At 40.9% G+C, this 19,524-nt stretch overlaps 1 protein-coding gene across 1 annotated transcript in view; it reads left to right on the forward strand.

The window, feature by feature from the left end:
- Nucleotides 1-14,383: 14,383 nt before the first annotated feature.
- PAMR1 (peptidase domain containing associated with muscle regeneration 1) overlaps nt 14,384-19,524 on the forward strand; it is a 38,026-nt gene continuing 32,885 nt past the window's right edge. The window contains exons 1-2 of the mRNA XM_066583497.1: nt 14,384-14,840; nt 17,069-17,245. Of these exons, the coding sequence (XP_066439594.1) occupies nt 14,762-14,840; nt 17,069-17,245 (256 nt within the window). The 5' untranslated portion in view covers nt 14,384-14,761. The remainder of the gene's footprint in view (nt 14,841-17,068; nt 17,246-19,524) is intronic.

Consider the following 19,524-nt stretch of genomic DNA (forward strand, 5'->3'; position numbering starts at 1 on the left):
ATATAATTAGTATAATACTGCCCCCTATGTACAAGAATATAACTACTATAGTACTGCCCTCTATGTACGAGAATATAACTACTATAATACTGCCTCCTATGTACGAGAATATAACTACTATAATACTGCCCCCGTATGTACAAGAATACAACTACTATAATACTGCCCCCCTATGTACAAGAATATAACTACTATAATACTGCTCCTATGTACAAGAATATAACTACTATAATACTGCCCCCTATGTACAAGAATATAACTACTATAATACTGCCCCCTATGTACAAGAATATAACTACTATAATACTGCCCCCTATGCACAAGAATATAACTACTATAATACTGCCCCCTATGTACAAGAATATAACTACTATAATACTGCCCCCTATGTACAAGAATATAATTAGTATAATACTGCCCCCTATGTACAAGAATATAACTACTATAGTACTGCCCTCTATGTACGAGAATATAACTACTATAATACTGCCTCCTATGTACGAGAATATAACTACTATAATACTGCCCCCGTATGTACAAGAATATAACTACTATAATACTGTCCCCTATGTACAAGAATATAACTACTATAATACTGCCCTCTATGTACAAGAATATAACTACTATAATACTGCCTCCTATGTACAAGAATATAACTACTATAATACTGCCTCCTATGTACAAGAATATAACTACTATAATACTGCCTCCTATGTACAAGAATATAACTACTATAATACTGCCTCCTATGTACAAGAATATAACTACTATAATACTGCCCCTATGTACAAGAATATAACTACTATAATACTGCCTCTATGTACAAGAATATAACTACTATAATACTGCCTCCTATATACAAGAATATAACTACTATAATACTGCCTCCTATGTACAAGAATATAACTACTATAATACTGCTTCCTATGTACAAGAATATAACTACTATAATACTGCCCCCTATGTATAAGTATATAACTACTATAATACTGCCCCCATGTACAAGAATATAACTACTATAATACTGGTCCTATGTACAAGAATATAACTACTATAATACTGCCCCCTATGTACAAGAATATAACTACTATAATACTGCCTCCTATGTACAAGAATATAACTACTATAATACTGCCCCTATGTACAAGAATATAACTACTATAATACTGCCTCTTATATACAAGAATATAACTACTTTAATACTACCCCCTATGTACAAGAATATAACTACTATAATACTGCTCCTATGTACAAGAATATAACTACTATAATACTGCCCCCTATGTACAAGAATATAACTACTATAATACTGCTCCCTATGTACAAGAATATAACTACTATAATACTGCCCCTATGTACAAGAATATAACTACTATAATACTGCCCCCTATATACAAGAATATAACTACTATAATACTGCCCCCTATGTACAAGAATATAACTACTATAATACTGCCCCCTATGTACAAGAATATAACTACTATAATACTGCCTCCTATGTACAGGACTATAACTACTATAATACTGCCTCCTATGTACAGGACTATAACTACTACAATACTGCCTCCTATGTACAGGACTATAACTACTACAATACTGCCCCCTATGTACAAGAATATAACTACTATAATACTGCCCCCTATGTACAAGAATACAACTACTATAATACTGCCCCCCTATGTACAAGAATATAACTACTATAATACTGCTCCTATGTACAAGAATATAACTACTATAATACTGCCCCCTATGTACAAGAATACAACTACTATAATACTGCCCCCCTATGTACAAGAATATAACTACTATAATACTGCCTCCTATGTACAAGAATATAACTACTATAATACTGCCCCTATGTACAAGAATATAACTACTATAATACTGCCCCTATGTACAAGAATATAACTACTATAATACTGCCCCCTATATACAAGAATATAACTACTATAATACTGCCCCCTATGTACAAGAATATAACTACTATAATACTGCCCCCTATGTACAAGAATATAACTACTATAATACTGCCTCCTATGTACAGGACTATAACTACTATAATACTGCCTCCTATGTACAGGACTATAACTACTACAATACTGCCCCCTATGTACAAGAATATAACTACTGTAATACTGCCCCCTATGTACAAGAATACAACTACTATAATACTGCCTCCTATGTACAAGAATATAACTACTATAATACTGCTCCTGTGTACAAGAATATAACTACTATAATACTGCCCCCTACGTACAAGAATATAACTACTATAATACTGCCTCCTATGTACAAGAATATAACTACTATAATACTGCTCCTGTGTACCAGAATATAACTACTATAATACTGCTCCCTATGTACAAGAATATAACTACTATAATACTGCCCCTATGTACAAGAATATAACTGCTATAATACTGCCCCCTATGGACAAGAATATAACTACTATAATACTGCCTCCTATGTACAAGAATATAACTACTATAATACTGCCCCTATGTACAAGAATATAACTACTATAATACTGCCCCCTATGTACAAGAATATAACTACTATAATACTGCCTCCTATGTACAAGAATATAACTACTATAATACTGCCCCCTATGTACAAGAATATAACTACTATAATACTGCCCCCTATGTACAAGAATATAACTACTATAATACTGCTCCTATGTACAAGAATATAACTACTATAATACTGCCCCCTATGTACAAGAATATAACTACTATAATACTGCCCCCTATGTACAGGACTATAACTACTATAATATCGCTCCCTTATGCACAAAGTATAATTACTAGTTCTAGAGTTGAGCTGATTGCAGTGTCTCCGTTAGCAGGAAAGTAATAGTAGATAATAACCATTTATTTCTGGCTAGTATGATGTTTATCTCCCTCTGAGGAGTTCCTGTAAACTGTTGCTAATAATCAGGTCAGCTCATCCTTTAAAACCGCAAACTTCTTCTAAATGATCACACAATGAAAATATAAAACACAATCTGCAGGATTATCTCAGTGTCAGTACGGAGGAGCCTGGAAGTCCCATCGCTGCTATTTATTATCTGCTACATGATTCATGTGTTTTATGGGAAAATGGTGTAAAAGAAGAACTCCTGACTGAGGCGTACAGATTAGAGAGGCACTAGTCTTGTAGAACTCAAATACATACTGGGGGGAAAAGAAATTGTAACAGTTGTATAAACAATGTAGCAACCCGGGGATCATTCGCTCGCATTACAGGTAGACACCAATGGGTTAAACTCCAAATTTCTATTTATTTTCAACTTCTGAGCAATATCAGCTTGCTTCAGCTCAGCACTTTATGCAAGTAAATCAACTGAAATGTCCTTTTTCATTAGGTTCAATAAACAGTCCAACTGTGGTTCTCACCCACTCTCCAGGGCAGCTTCATACAGTTGTCTTCAGGACTCACTGTTTTCCCTCAAGAAGGCTTCACCCCAACCTTCCTGAGGCACACGAACAGTCTCTTTCAGCGTCCAGGTCTCTCTCCAGACCTCTTGCTCCCAATCCAGGTCTCCCCCTGGATCTGTCTTGGATTCCCACAGCCCAGGTCCCTCTCAGTGGACCTGTCTGGCTTGCAGCCCACTTCACCTCTGATTGCAGCAGGAACAAACACCTTTATCCTCTTTACTAACCACACCTGTGGGTGTTTTCCCTTTGTCTCAGGCACCAGACTGCCTGTCTGTTGCCCCCTACAGGTCACTCTCTGCAGTGCACCCCTACAACAAGCAATGGCACAGTATTTTATAGCCCCGCCCATTTATAAGAGCCCCCCACAATTGGCGCTTCCCTGTATGAGAATCATGCCCATGACCCTGGAGTGCAGCATAAAATCACGTGACATGGATCAGTTTCAGTGTGAATCCACATTAGATAGGAAAATCCAGCAATCGGAGCGACTTCCAACAAGGCCCGGTCATCGGTGGCAGACTAGCCGGAGCCGGAATGTCACTGCCAACTGTGGAGGTTTTCTCATGTAACAGTGTGGAGAGTAGCGAGAATGGCGTGATTGAGGAAAAACATCCAGCGAAAGCAGAACCTGTGGACCGAAATAACTTGTCAGTCAAAGGGGTCAAAGGAGGATGTTAGGAATCATTGTGAGGAACAGGTACTGCACAGTCAGGAGCAGCTGGATACAACGCTGGTGCTCAAAATAATGTGTCCAAGCACACAACTCACCGTTCCTTAGAACAGAATGGCTATAACAGCAGACGACCAGTTCCAGCACCATTGTCTCTGAGAGCTACAATAAGGCGAGTCTCCAGCAGGCAAAAAAAGCCCAAAAATTGTATCACTAAGCAGTGCAAAAACATCGCCTGGTCAGATGGATCCAGATTTTTGTTGCATCATGCTGATGGGATGGTTACAATTTGGCACAAGCAGCATGAATCGATGACTGCTACCTGTCAGCTTGTGAGACAATGTCAGGACCTAAATCTAGGAGTGGGAGGAGTCTGTTGATACTCAAAGTCCTCCGGCAGGCATGTTGGTTGGTGGCTGGAGGTTCAGGAGCAGGGGCTACAGTTTCAGTAGTTAGGACAGTGCCAGGTGACCCTGGCCCCCCTCGTCCTGTACCATGGTCTGCTTTTATTGCCGGAACACTATTGCTTGTGAACATGGTTAACATATTATTTTGCAGATTGCTTCTACAATGCACTGCAATACTGAAGTATTGCAGTATATTGTAGAAGCGATCAAACCATAGCAAGTTCAAATTCCCTTAGATCTCCTTCACATGAGTGTATGCGCTATTGCGCATGCCTCAGCGCAACTTTTTTGAGCACTGAACAAGGCTTTTTGGCCTGTGCATTAGCATATTTTACATGCTTTGCTTGATGCAGGTATGCCATGGATTTCACTATGGAGTTCATTCATTGCAATTAAATGGGTGAATTCCTGTGTATTACCACCAAGTTCTGCATCTAAATTCCCACAGAATTCTGGTTGTGTGAACACAGCCTAAAGAATTGTTACTTGATTTTCTTGCAATTGCTATGACTTTATAAACAGAAGTTTGTTGGATGGTTGCAGTGGTGTCACGTCCACCCAGGATGTGCTAGAACCGTAACCCGCAGATTTCGCACATAAACACAAAAACTGTGTCAAAACAATAATAAACTAAAACATGGGAACTCTTTCCCTATCTGAATAATCTCAGGGATGGGGACCTGCTTACACGCAGGCAATTCGCCCTGACAAGGACGTACCTGAACTTGTACCTCGGTCCTTAGTTAAACCTGCATGGAATATGGGGATTAACATAAGAAACACAAAAGAAAAGAAACACAAACTTAGCTTTGTGATCCAGCAGGCAAATGATAATTCCAGGACCAAGCTCTGACTGAGACCACAGTCATAGCTAGGCTGAAGATTCAACAGCAATTCAGTCCAGCAGCAGCCAGACTAAAATAGCCATGACAATTAACCTTAGGTGGGCTTAAGCATGTCTTACCTAATACCACACCCACCAGGGCCAGAAGATTGAGAGCCACATGCAAAACCTGCACCAGACTATCAGCATGGCAGCAATCCCAGAACCACCGCAACAAGTGGCTTCTTTTTTGTCATTTTCGAATTCCATTTATTTGTTAACAAGCCAAATTATTTATAGTCGTTTTAGACAAATACATTGAAAGCGAGGCTGAAAGGTCACCTGACTTATACATATGCATAACTTGTTACTCCTCTTTATGATTGATTATTAAATTTAGCATGTGCAGTGATGTCGTTCTCTGCGCAAAACTCTTCTGTAGTCATGCGCTGTTTACTAACCATCTGAGGTGATTCGCGTTTTTGCAGAACGAACTATGCTTTTTGGGGCATCAGTGTATCTCCCTGCACTGTTTGCGCCCGCAGGGCTAGTTCAATAGCATGCAGCAAACAAAGATGCACCAATGTAAATGGCTAATTAGTCTAATGAGTTCCAGATGTGTTCTCTTTTACCTGCGCAATCACGCAGTGTTTCACGCATTTCCTAGCATATCTGATGCATTTACGCATCCCCATTGACTTCTATGGGGGCTTTGGGTGCGCAATTGCTCAGAGAAATACAGCATGCTGCATTTTTGTTTGCGTGACCAAAGTGTGCAAGAAAAATACACGCATGCGAAAGAACCCGTTGAAATCAATAGAAGTGGAATAAAATTTTTTAAAAATTAACAAAAATTAAAAAAAGAAAAAGCAATGCCAGATTACCATTTTTCTCGTCACCCCACCTCCAAAAAAACTAAGTAATAAAAAGTGAACAAAATGGTACTAATAGGAACTAACGGACGTCCCACAAAAGACGAGCCCCAACACAGCTATGTCTGCGGCAACACAAAAGTTATGGCGGTTAGAATTTTGTGTTTTCCAAAGATATTTTATATTTTAACAGTAGAACAGCAAAAAATATCAATTTAGTATCGCAGTAATCGTACTGACCTGAAGAATAAAAATATTGCGTCATTTTCGTTGCAGTTTGTGCGCCATGGAAACAAGACCTCGCCAAAGATGGCAGAATTTCGCTTTTTTCCGTTTCACTCCACTTAGAATTTTTTAAAGGTTTTTCAGTACATTAAATAATACCATTGAAAAATACAACTCGTCCCGCAAGAAACAAACCCTGATATGGCTATTTTGGGCGGGAAGATAAAAAAGTCATAGTTCATGGAATTCGGATGATAAAAATCGAAAATGGAAAACCCGAAAAATGTCTGTTAAAGGGTTAAAGAAAATATCTAAGGACATAAACAATTTCCGAAGCTGTACCAACCAACCATGCTGTACCAACATAGAAGCCATACTCATCTTCTCCCGCTGCTCCTGTTCTTCTACTGCCTGGTGTCCTACAGGCAACGGGACATGTAACCGCTACAGCTAATGACTGGCCAAAGTGAGCTAGTGATTGGCTGCAGCAGTCACATGTCCCTGGTGACCGAAAATGTGTCATCCTGACTCTTGCCCGACAGCAGTTATCAGAGGAGACAAGAATTGGGCAGCTATATTTCTGCACCCCCAATCCTTTTATTACGGTGGGAGATAAGCAGCTCCCAGGGTGGACTGGCAGTAGCTTGTTCTCTCCTCCCTATTGAATGCACATGCACCCAGTGGGAAGGATAGCTGTCAGCTGCTACGGGTTCCTTTGATACAGAAGGCCCAGTCCTAGATAGCCCCACCCCCCTTTGTTATTGGGTGACAGAAGTCCATGTAGGATTCTCCTCCCCCGAGGAACTGGATTGTTAGCAAACAGTATGGTGTGGAATGGGCCCATGGATAATGGAAAGAATAAGAGGTGGGGAAACACACACTAGGTCCTTTGGTTGCATAACTTGCTACCATAAGGGTCCATTTTGAGTTTTGCTATGGGGTCCCCTCTACTCCTGATGGCCTTCACTCTCTTTGTTAACTTCTTATATCTTGTATTCTTACTGGAGCTGCAGTCAGGGTCACCTTCAAGCCCTGAAGAATGGTCACGATGGCTCTGAGGTCCATACTCCTCATTACATCCCAGCCCTGTGGTTTTTTTCAGCCATCCTGAGACCTTCGAACATTTATTTTGGATATTCAGAAGGTCTCTTTGTACTACATGATGAATGGAGGTAATCACACTAGTTAGCTACAGTCTCTGGAAGCCATCAAATCGAGAACCACAGTCTGTTGTCCGACTGCCCAGATGTGTAAGGTACACTTACCCCATATACCAGTGCGCTATAGCCCCTCATTGTCTACCACAATATCATGTTACTTGCCGCTGGTTCTGGAGCTGTGAATTCCTGGCAAAGAGCATTGGCAAAAAAGTTTCAAAAACATTCCTGAACTCTGAAGAAACTCTACACCATTGGGGTAACGGTAACCAGCAAAGGTGACGTAGTTCATACCTGGAGCTGTGAGTAAGGGTGGCTTTACACAGGACAACTGGCATCTAAATACTTGCTCAATAGAGCAAATGTAAGCGGCAGTCATTTCCTGTAGCCAACCGGGTGACGAGTGAGAATTCATTCACTAGTCGCTAGTCACTGGCTGATTAATTATCGTCTGGTGTAAAGGGGTAATCATTGTCTTTCAACCACTTGCCAACAACTTTGCAGGGAGGTGTGCGCTTGCTGGAAATGTGTGTTCCATCAAATGCTGATTGGCTTCCACCGTTTTTTTCAACAAGGGGTTGTCCAATTGTAAACTACTAATGGCCTATTAACAGGATAGACCCTCGATAGTAGAACGTCTGGAGTCCACCTCTCAGGACCACCGCCAATCAGTTGCCCACCATGCCAATATACTTCGGCACTGAGCTGATTTCTACAAGAAGCAGACAGCTCCATTGCCACTGTTAGGCCAGGCTTGGCATTACAGGCAAAGTTCCCATAGAAGTGAAATGCTGCAATACCAAGCCCGGCCACTGCAGTGAGAATGGAGCTGACTGCTTCCTGCAGAAATCAGTTCAGAGCACAAGCCCAATGGCCCAGTGAACAGCCGATCAGTGTAGATCCTGGGTGGCAGAGCCTAGCCAATCTATTGATGGTTTATTCTAGGCTATCAGTAGTTTACAACTGGACAACCCTTTTAAATCTCAGGGGGCAATTAGCTACCCTACTGGAAATGGCAATTCCAGAGAAGTGGTATATTGTACAGAGGAATGGCATCCACAGACCACCAGGGACAGTGCCAACAAAAGTGCATAGTGCAGAGGAGATAGTAAGACGGGCTATAAACATGAAGAGTGTCCCCATTGTCCTGTCTCATCTGCTGAGAATTTGTAGACTCAGCTTTCTTCCAAAAACAGCGCCACACTGAGCTGCCATACCATATACAACCTGTGGTCAGGTGTGGCGCTATTTTTTTTGAAAAGCAGAAATCTTCTTGTAATTCTGACAGGTAATCCTATATGGAATGAGGAGCTGCTGTCAGATGTTCCTGCCTCCATACACAGCGCTCCCCTAGGTGTTCTGTACTCCCACATACACCCTGCCGCTGCACTATAACCCCCATCACATCCTCCCCTCTCAGTAGAGCGATGTGAGCCGGTGATTCCTAGTATTACATCTACGCTCCCCGCTCTCCTTTTTATTATAGATGTATACATGAAGAAAATGGGATTCTCTTCTGCGGCGGAAACCTTGTAAAAGTTCCAGCGGTCTTAAATGTTCCTCACAGCTGTCAAAGTGATTTTCAAAAACCGCAGCGTTCAGCCGTGCTTAAGACGAAAATAAGAAGATGAGTTTCCATTTATTAAAACTTGGGCCGCTGCGAGGAAAATACTTCACAAGCGTGTTTTATACGAAAAGCCAAATATGTGGTATAATACAGAAAAAATGCATGTCAGATCCATCATCTGTCTCATATATAACCATCATCTATCCAATATCTATCTATCTATCATCTATCTATCTATCTCATATCTATCTATCTATCTATCCCATATCTATCTATCTATCATCTATCTATCTATCCCATATCTATATCTATCTATCTATCTATCTATCTATCTATCTATCTATCTATCTCATATCTATCTATCTATCTCATATCTATGTATCTATCTCATATCTATCTATCTATCTCATATCTATGTATCTATCTCATATCTATCTCATATCTATCTATCTATCTATCTATCTCATATCTATCTATCTATCTCATATCTATCTATCTATCCCATATCTATCTATCTATCTATCTATCTATCTATCTATCTATCTATCTATCTATCTATCTATCTCATATCTATCTATCTCCTATCTATCTATCTATCTATCTATCTCATATCTATCTATCTAATATCTATCTATCTATCTCATATCTATCTATCTCCTATCTATCTATCTATCTATCTATCTATCTCATATCTATCTATATAATATCTATCTATCTATCTATCTATCTATCTATCTATCTATCTATCATCTATCTATCTATCCCATATCTATATCAATCTATCTATCTCATATCTATCTATCTATCTCATATCTATCTATCTATCTCATATCTATCTATCTATCTCATATCTATCTATCTATCTATCTATCTATCTATCTCATATCTATCTATCTCATATCTATCTATCTATCCCATATCTATCTATCTATCTATCTATCTATCTATCTATCTATCTATCTATCTCATATCTATCTATCTCCTATCTATCTATCTATCTATCTATCTATCTATCTATCTATCTATCTCATATCTATCTATCTAATATCTATCTATCTATCTCATATCTATCTATCTCCTATCTATCTATCTATCTATCTATCTATCTATCTATCTATCTATCTATCTATCTCATATCTATCTATCTAATATCTATCTATCTCATATCTATCTATCTCCTATCTATCTATCTCATATCTATCTATCTAATATCTATCTATCTCATATCTATCTATCTCCTATCTATCTATCTATCTATCTATCTATCTATCTATCTATCTATCTATCTATCTATCTATCGCCTATCTATCTCCTATCTATCTATCTATCTATCTATCTATCTCCTATCTATCTATCTATCTATCTATCTCCTATCTATCTATCTATCTATCTATCTATCTCATATCTATCAATCTATCTATCTATCTATCTATCTATCTATCTATCTCATATCTATCTATCTCCTATCTATCTATCTATCTCATATCTATCTATCTATCTATTATCTATCTATCTATCTATCTATCTATCTATCTATCTATCTATCTATCTATCTCCTATCTATCTTCTATCTATCTATCTCATATCTATCTATCTAATATCTATCTATCTATCTCATATCTATCTATCTCCTATCTATCTATCTATCTATCTCATATCTATCTATCTAATATCTATCTATCTATCTCATATCTATCTATCTCCTATCTATCTATCTATCTATCTATCTCCTATCTATCTCCTATCTATCTATCTATCTATCTATCTATCTATCTATCTCATATCTATCTATCTATCTATCTATCTATCTATCTATCTCCTATCTATCTACCTATCTATCTATCTATCTCCTATCTATCTATATATCTATCTATCTATCTCCTATCTATCTATCTATCTATCTATCTATCTATCTCATATCTATCTATCTATCTCCTATCTATCTATCTATCTATCTAATATATATCTATCTCATATCTATCTATCTCCTATCTATCTATCTCATATCTATCTATCTATCTATCTATCTATCTCATATCTATCTATCTAATATCTATCTATCTCCTATCTATCTATCTCATATCTATCTATCTATTTATCTGTCTCATATCTATCTATCTCATATCTATCTATCTATCTAATATCTATCTATCTATCTCATATCTATCTATCTCCCATCTATCTCCTATCTATCTATCTCATATCTATCTATCTATCTCATATCTATCTATCTCATATCTATCTATCTATCTCATATCTATCTATCTATCTATCTATCTATCTATCTATCTATCTATCTATCTATCTCATATCTATATCTATCTATCTATCTATCTCATATCTATATCTATCTATCTATCTATCTCATATCTATCTATCTATCTATCTCATATCTATCTATCTCATATCTATCTATCTCATATCTATCTCATATCTATCTCCTATCTATCTATCTCATATCTATCTATCTATCTATCTATCTATCTATCTATCTATCTATCTATCTCATATCTATCTATCTCATATCTATCTATCTATCTCATATCTATATCTATCTATCTATCTATCTCATATCTATCTATCTATCTATTACCTATCTCACTCTTTTTCTCTTTTTCTTCCTCTCTCCTTCTTACTCTCTGCCTCTCTCCGTTCCTCTCTCTTTTCATCTCTATTTTCTTCTCTCCCTCTTTCAATTCCCATTTCTCTTCCCCTCTCTCTTTTCTATCCTTTCTTCATTTCACTCTTTATCCCTCTCTTTCTCCCTATCACTCTTGTTCTCTTCCTCTCTCTTTCTCTCTTCCTTCCTCTCTTTCCCTCTCTCTCTTCCTCACTTTCTCCGTTCCTCTTTCTTCCTTTCTCCCTTCCTCTCTCTTGTCTTTCCTTTCACTCTTTCTCTCCCTCTCTCTTCCTCTTTCCCTCTCTCTATTTCACTCTTCCTTCCTCTCTTGCCCTCTCTCTTTTCCTCTCGCTCTCCGTTCCTCCTCTTTCTTACTTTCTGCCTCCCTCCCTCTCTCCCTTCCTCTCTATTGTCTTTCCTCTCACTCTTTCTCTACATTTGTGTCTTTCTCTTTCCCTCTCTCTCTTCCTTCCTCTCTTCTTCTCTCTTCCTCTCTTTCCCTCTCTCTCTCCCTTCCCCTCTCTTTCCCTCTCTCTTCCTCTATCTTTCTTCTTATCTCTGTTCCTCTTCTTCTTACTCTCTGCGTCTCTCCCTCTCTATCTTCCTCTCTTGTCTTTCCTGTCACTCTTTCTCTTCCTGTGTCTTTCCCTGTGTCTCTCCCTCTCTCTCCTTCCTCTCTCTCTCTCTCTCTCTCTCTCTCTCTCTCTCTGTTCCTCTCTTTCTTACTCTCTGACTCCATCCCACTCTCTCTCTTTCTCTCTCTCTGCTTCTCTCTTGTTTTTCCTTCACTCTTTCTCTCCATCTCTCTCTTCCATTTACTTCCTCTCTCCCTCCCTCTCTCTTCCTCTCTTTTCCACTCTCTGTTTCTTCCTCTTTCTTTCTTGCTCTCTTTTCCTCTCTCTTCATCTTTATCTCTTTCTCCCCTCTCTCTTTGTATCTTACGGTATATCTGCTTCTACTCCCTGTGTAATACACATATTTAGAGTCTCTGACTACGTCAGCTGTGCAGCGGTGTACATACGATCAATGTGGCGCAGGCCTCTGACTGCCCTTGGTGACACCTCTGTGCTCCGCGCGGCTCCGTTCTGACGTAGGTTTCAGCTATAGTTTATGCCAATTTCTGGAGTACATAACAGTACGTCTGACAGGCTGCGTGTGGTCGCCCCCTGATGCGAGGCCCCGCACGCTTTTAACCCCTAAGTCTGCCAAAATTGTATCTTTTCTGCGCCAGAATTCTGCCCTGAGGGGTTTAATAGATATAGTATACTCCACTGCGGTCGCCGACAATGACAACAGGGTCCTATAAGGGTCGGCTCAGCTTTTGAGCTGTGAGTGACAGTCGGCCACTCGCTGCAATAGCAGGGATCGGTGAGAATGCTGATCGGCGCCGTTAACCCTTATGTGCAGCGATCAATGTTGATTGCAGCATGTAGATAGTTCACAGAGGCAGCGCGCTCCTTCTGTGACATCATCAGCCCTCAGCTATGTACTCACAGAGGGCCGATGGATTGCCATAGCAACCAGACATCAGATAATAGTATCTGAGTCTGCCATGACCTGTGTTTGCTAATAATAACAATAATATATTGCAGTACAACTTACTACAATGTATTATCAAAGCAATCATAGACTCACAGGTTCAAGTCCCCTGCAGGGAGATAAAAAATGTTAACAAAAAATAGTAGAAAAAATGTTGTAAACAATAGTACTATAAAAAACACATTTTTGCGCACTTTATCCTTAAAAAAAATTCCCACAATTTGGATATTGTCACTTCGATAATAACAAATACGATAAAACCCACTTTTTATCCCGCATGGCAAATGCTGTAAAAAAAAAAGTATAAAAAAATGGAACCAAAATGCTTTTTTGTTCATTAGCTTGTCACACTAAAACAAGCCCCCACAGTGCGCCGCTGATGGAAAAATTAAAAAGTCATAGAACTTTGAATGCAGCGATGCCAACATTTTTTTTTTTTTTTTTAAAAAGGGGTTTTTAATTGTGCAAAAGTAGAAGAGCCTAAAAAAAAAGCCACATCATTTTGGTATCGTCATAATTGTACCGACTCGAAGAAAAAATTCAATTCATGCTGTATGATAAACGCTGCGGGAAAAAAATGGCAGAATTGGTGTTTCTTCTCCCCAAAAAATTACTACAAGTTATACAATACATTATACGTACGCCAAAAATGGTAACAATAAAAAAAGAAATGTTACGGCTATTGAAAAGTGGAGATGAAAATCCGAAAAATTGTTGCGTCTTTAGCGCCAAAATAAGCGGTGTGACTAAGGGGTTAATCTTTGTTCGTCTGCTACATGGTTGTCTTCGAGAATAGAGCAGCGGCAGACACATATTGAGATGCCATAAAGCGGAGCGCCGGTGCGAAGGATTCTTGATGTACAGCGAACTTGGAACAACCAGCTGCAGTTTATTTACACTTTTCTGCCCCGGGGTCGTCGGGGACTTCCCATTCTTATTACGCACACTATAAATTAGGTAATAATTAGTATTTGGGGGTGGCGTCACTGATGAGGCATGTATGTTATTGCAAACACATGTATTGGACGCGGAGCCGAGAGGTTTTTCCAGACTCCATGCCAGGTCAGGACGAAACATTATATAGACGTCTCGGTTGCCTCAAGACACATCTGCCTCCTGCGTACGGTCCCTACTACTGTCGGCGTAGGGTCGGGGCGTTGCGGAGCAGGAACTCCACATCTGCAGCTTAGCGAATGACCTCCGCTACATTGTTTGGGATTCCCTACCGCCAGGACTGTCTGCTGCGGGCCGCCAAGAGTTAATACAGCTGAGTGTTTTTGGGGTGACGTAGTCTGGAAGACCCCAGTGGAAGCGTTGGATGAGGGTGTCACTGCCGGAATGATAGAAAAGCCTGAAACCCGAGACCCCAGCACTGCAAGCATGAAGAGACGGAGACCCTGAATCCACGCAGAGCGCCTGGACCGGGATCGCAGCCGGCACCATGACCCTGCTGCTGAGGAGCGCTCTGGCTCTGCTCTACCTCTGCGCCTGCCACATCTCTGCCCACCCCAGGGCTTCAAGTGAGTACCAGCTGTGATGTCAGAGGGGCGTCAGACTAATGGAAGGGCTCTCCTTCTTGGTCCGAAAATGAGTCAAAGGTTTTCTTGTCTTCGAGGAACAAGTTACGCAGATTTTCCGTTTTTGAGTCACATCGTAATAGAATTTAGGGCTCGTTCTCATTTGCGTTTTGCTCTCAGTATTTAAAGGGACCCTGTTCCCATGAACAGCACCATAAACTAAGTTATTCAGGAAGTGACGGGGAGCCGGTGGATGTCTTTTTTATACTCCCGCGTTCCCCGGTTCTTGTGATATTCGCCAGTGAAGTCGGAAGATTTTACTCTTTTCAGATGGCTGTGCTGGGGACTCCCATAGAAGTCTATGAGAGCGCAGGCACAGCAGACTGAAAAGACTCAGATTTTCCATCCGCGCACAGACTCCACTGGCGAATACCGCAGGAATCGGGGAACGGGTGAGTATAAAAAATACACCCCCAACTCCCTGTCAGCTCCCCAAACTGCTATTCGGTGGTCACTGGATCCTTTCATATAGGATGAAATTTCACAGCAGCCAAATCCGCAGCTACGGAATTTCGCCCTAAAATCCGCAGGACTAACTGTGGATTTAGATATGGAATTACAGGTTTTAGGGTACGATCACATGAGGTGCAAATGCTGCGGAGTTTGCGGTGGAATTTCCGGCTGGACATTTAAAAATTCTACATCAAAATCCGGGTGCGCAATTGTTCAAAATGTTTGCCCGCAGCATGTTAAATGGGGCGCAAATATCTTTTTCTCTGTGGTGAAAGGCCATCCTGTAAATAGACCTCGGCGCGGGAGTAGCTGCGCAACTTTTTATGCAGCTTTTTAAAAATAGATCAGGTCTGAACTGCTGCGCCACCTAAACCACGCCTACAAATTTAGGCAAAAACTTACGAAGGGCTCCTGCACACGGTAGATATTGCGCACGTTTTCAGACATGCAGAACCTCTCGTGCAAACTGCAGACAATAGAACCCATTGATTTCAATGGGTTCCCTCACATTGAGCGTTTTTGCCCCCGCATTTCTGTCGGGCGAAAGAATATGTGACATTTGCGCACCCGACGCACAACAGGATTCTATTGGGGTGCACAAATACGCACTCCATCATGCACATAACTGCGCAATTTCCCGATGTTAAGCACTGCCACTTGGGGACTAATTAAGCTGTTGAGCCGGTTCAAAACTAACTGATGTGAACGGGCCCAGCTGCACAAAAATGTGCAGTAAAATGCACAGAAACGCACGCAAAAGCACGTTATCACGCTCCATTCAGAGCGCAATCACGTCATCCTCATACACATACGCTCGTATGCAGACCGCTATTTCTAATGACAGTTTTATTACAATTTCCGCTGCTGCATCATGCACCTAACATATAAAGAGGCTCACATCACCGAAAGGGGTCAGAGGAGGATGTCAAGAATGGTTCCAGCAAACAGGTGCTGCACATTTAAGAGAAGCCAGAGTAATGGGGGGAAGGTTTTCATGTCACATGATACCTCTGATACCTGTGGACAGGTGCCACAATGAATTGCTGCGGTTCGGAAGGGCCAAGTAGGTCCAACACCTACTAGATATGGGTCTCTAATAAAGTGGCGATTCAGTGTATTTGTAAACTCTGCAGAACGCCAAAAATTGCAATGATCATGTAATGTAATGGAAGAATCCGGGAGCCTGGAGGGGAATTGTAAAACAGTTAGTCATGGAAAACACATTAGTAGCAGATGTATCTGTTCTGCCATACAAGTTATAGTAAATAGTATGCTGACAGCCAGCACGTCCATCTCACTGCGCAGGACGAAGGGTCAAATAGAAGACACACACGTTCCAGCCGAGAGATTACTAGCAGGCGCCTGGACATAATAACCTCCGTCAGAAAATGACACATTCATTTCCATGGAAGAATGTTGTGAGCATGCTCAGTGCCTGTGTATAAAAAAGTCCATGAGCAGCGAGAGGGAGGAGGGAGGAGCAGAGCTTTCCCCATCACCTTATCCATGGCATGGTCCTGTAATATCTGCCTCCGGATTAATAACAGAGGTGTTAATTCTCATTGTAATCCTGACCTCTAATGATAATGTGTTGACTGCTGGCCCCGCTCCCGGCGTACACGGCACATGCTGTAAATTGCTGCCCTTGCAGGTTTATATTGTTACTTGATGGTCATGAATTTTTCCACATTTTGAACGTATATTGTTTTTTTCCTCAGAATACACAGTGATTAATGAAAACTGCCCGGGAGCCGAGTGGAATATCATGTGCCGAGACTGCTGTGAATACGATCAGGTGGAGTGTACATGTCCGGGGGTCAATAAGAAGGTGGGATATACCATCCCATGCTGTAGGAATGAAGACAATGAGTGCGACTCCTGCCTCATACATCCAGGTATCTGGATATTACCTCTCTGTGATAGAACCTTGCTGTGTGAAGGCCATGATAAATAGCAGAACTCCAAACCAGAAATACCGCGCCAATGTGCTGACAGAATGACGTCCAGGAGCCATCCATACGGGCCTAATACAGCTGTATACATATGGCAGATAAGGAGAGGGAACAGAACAAAGGCACAAAACACACGGAGATATCTGTTACCAAACTATTTCCTTTACTTCCTTTTCTTTGTATGACAGTTCATCCTTCTTCCTGCAATCTTCAGTCTCTAACCTTCGCTATGTATAATCCTTGCCTTTATATCTTTCTTCTCTTATTACATTCCTCTGTTCTGTACAGAGGCGTAACTTGAAGCTTCTGGGCCCCCAACTATAATGCTTTATTCATAGTCCTGGGCTCCCTATATGGAGAAAAGTGGCCTTATGGGCCCCTAGGCTGGGTTCCCACGGGACAGATATCCCGCGGAGATTCTTGCGGCTTGGCCGCACCAAAAAACCGTGAGATTTCCGCGGGAGAGCCGCAGCTTTAAAACCCGTGGCATTTCGCCACAGGTTTTGGAGCGGTTCAGCCGCCGGCATTCTGTGTCAGGTTTCTCTCCCCATAGAGAGGAGTGAGACCGCAACGGAAAAAAAAAAGAATTGACATGCTGCGGCTGTTAATTCTGCGCCACATCGCTGGTTCCGCCTGGCTTTGCCGTGATGGATTGGCTGTTCCATGTGGACGAGATTTTTGAAAAATCTTGTCCCCATGGCTGGCCAATCCCGGGATTAGGAGCCGCGGGCAGATTTGCTGTACACAAATTCTACAAGGAATTTCTGTGGCAAATTCATCCCGTGTGAACCTAGCCACAGGGTTCCTGGGCCCGGGTCCAATCCTTGTCTTTACATCTTTCTTCTCTTATTACATTCCTCTGTTCTGCATCCTTCTTATCTTAATACAATTCTTCTTTCTATATCCTTCTTTAGTTACTGTTAGCTAAACTGAATTCTTTCTTCTCTGCTTTGTCTAGCTTTGTGTTAATTATTTTCTTGGGTACCATTTGTTATGACTAGTCACTCCTACCTGAGTATGTGTACATTCTGTTAAGTCCAGTTCACACATGAACTCAAGAATTCAGATGGAACACGAAAAACTGTGAACTGGACTCATGGACAGACATACCACAAACACAGGGGAGAGGCCCAAATGACACGCATACCTCCCACCTGAAACGTGTACATTCTGCTATGTCTAGTTACTCCTATCTGCCATACGTGTACATTCTGTTACGTTATTCATACTCACTAATTGGCAAAACTCTGGCGGAACTCGGAAACGGCAGATATAAGTCATGTACAGACATAACACACTGACTGACAAACACCCAAAACACAAGCAAGCATACCCGCACGCATAAACGGATGTAAAAAGATACAATGCAAGGTATTGGTTTGTAGTTTAGCCAAGATACTTAAGCCCGAGAGCCCACTTCAAGGGTCCACGTTGACTCGCAGGTCCCTACTCTAACGAGACAACCTCCAAATGAAACCTGCCTGCATGTGGGGCGATCGTCCCGAGAAGGATAGCCCTGTGCTGGAACCTAGGGACCTACCGAGACATAGATGACACATGAAACACAGCAGGACTGTACACAGCAACACAGCAGGGATTTGCATACAACACATCACACCATGCACCCTGAACAGGACTGTTCACACCACAAGTCTGGCCCATGCAACGACACGTAGAAACATTACTCTGTTCACATTGAACAAATTTAAGAAAATGAGGAAAGCCCAGCAGCCTCTAGCAGAGGAGCTGGTATATATGAGCAGCAGACCAGTAGTGATTGGCTGACTGGTGAAATACACACCTAGCAAGCTCAATCAACTTCCACCTGTGGGGCGGCGCTGCTGGAAACCCATGTAGAAGACCAGATCCCAACAGCACACCCTAACAGCTCCCTATGTATAAGACTATAACTACTATAATACTGCCTCCTATGTACAAGAATATAACTACTATAATACTGCCCTCAATGTACAAGAATATAACTACTATAATACTGCCCTCCTATGTACAAGAATATAACTACTATAATACTGCCCCTTATGTAGAAGAATATAACTACTATAATACTGCCCCCTATGTGCAAGAATATAACTACTATAATAATGTCCCCTATGTACAAGAATATAACTACTATAATACTGCCCCCTATGAACAAGCATATAACTACTATAATACTGCTCCCTATGTACAAGAATATAACTACTATAATACTGCCCCCTTTG

This window comes from Eleutherodactylus coqui, chromosome 11 (assembly GCF_035609145.1).
Source record: "Eleutherodactylus coqui strain aEleCoq1 chromosome 11, aEleCoq1.hap1, whole genome shotgun sequence".
NCBI classification, from domain to species: Eukaryota; Metazoa; Chordata; class Amphibia; order Anura; family Eleutherodactylidae; genus Eleutherodactylus; species Eleutherodactylus coqui.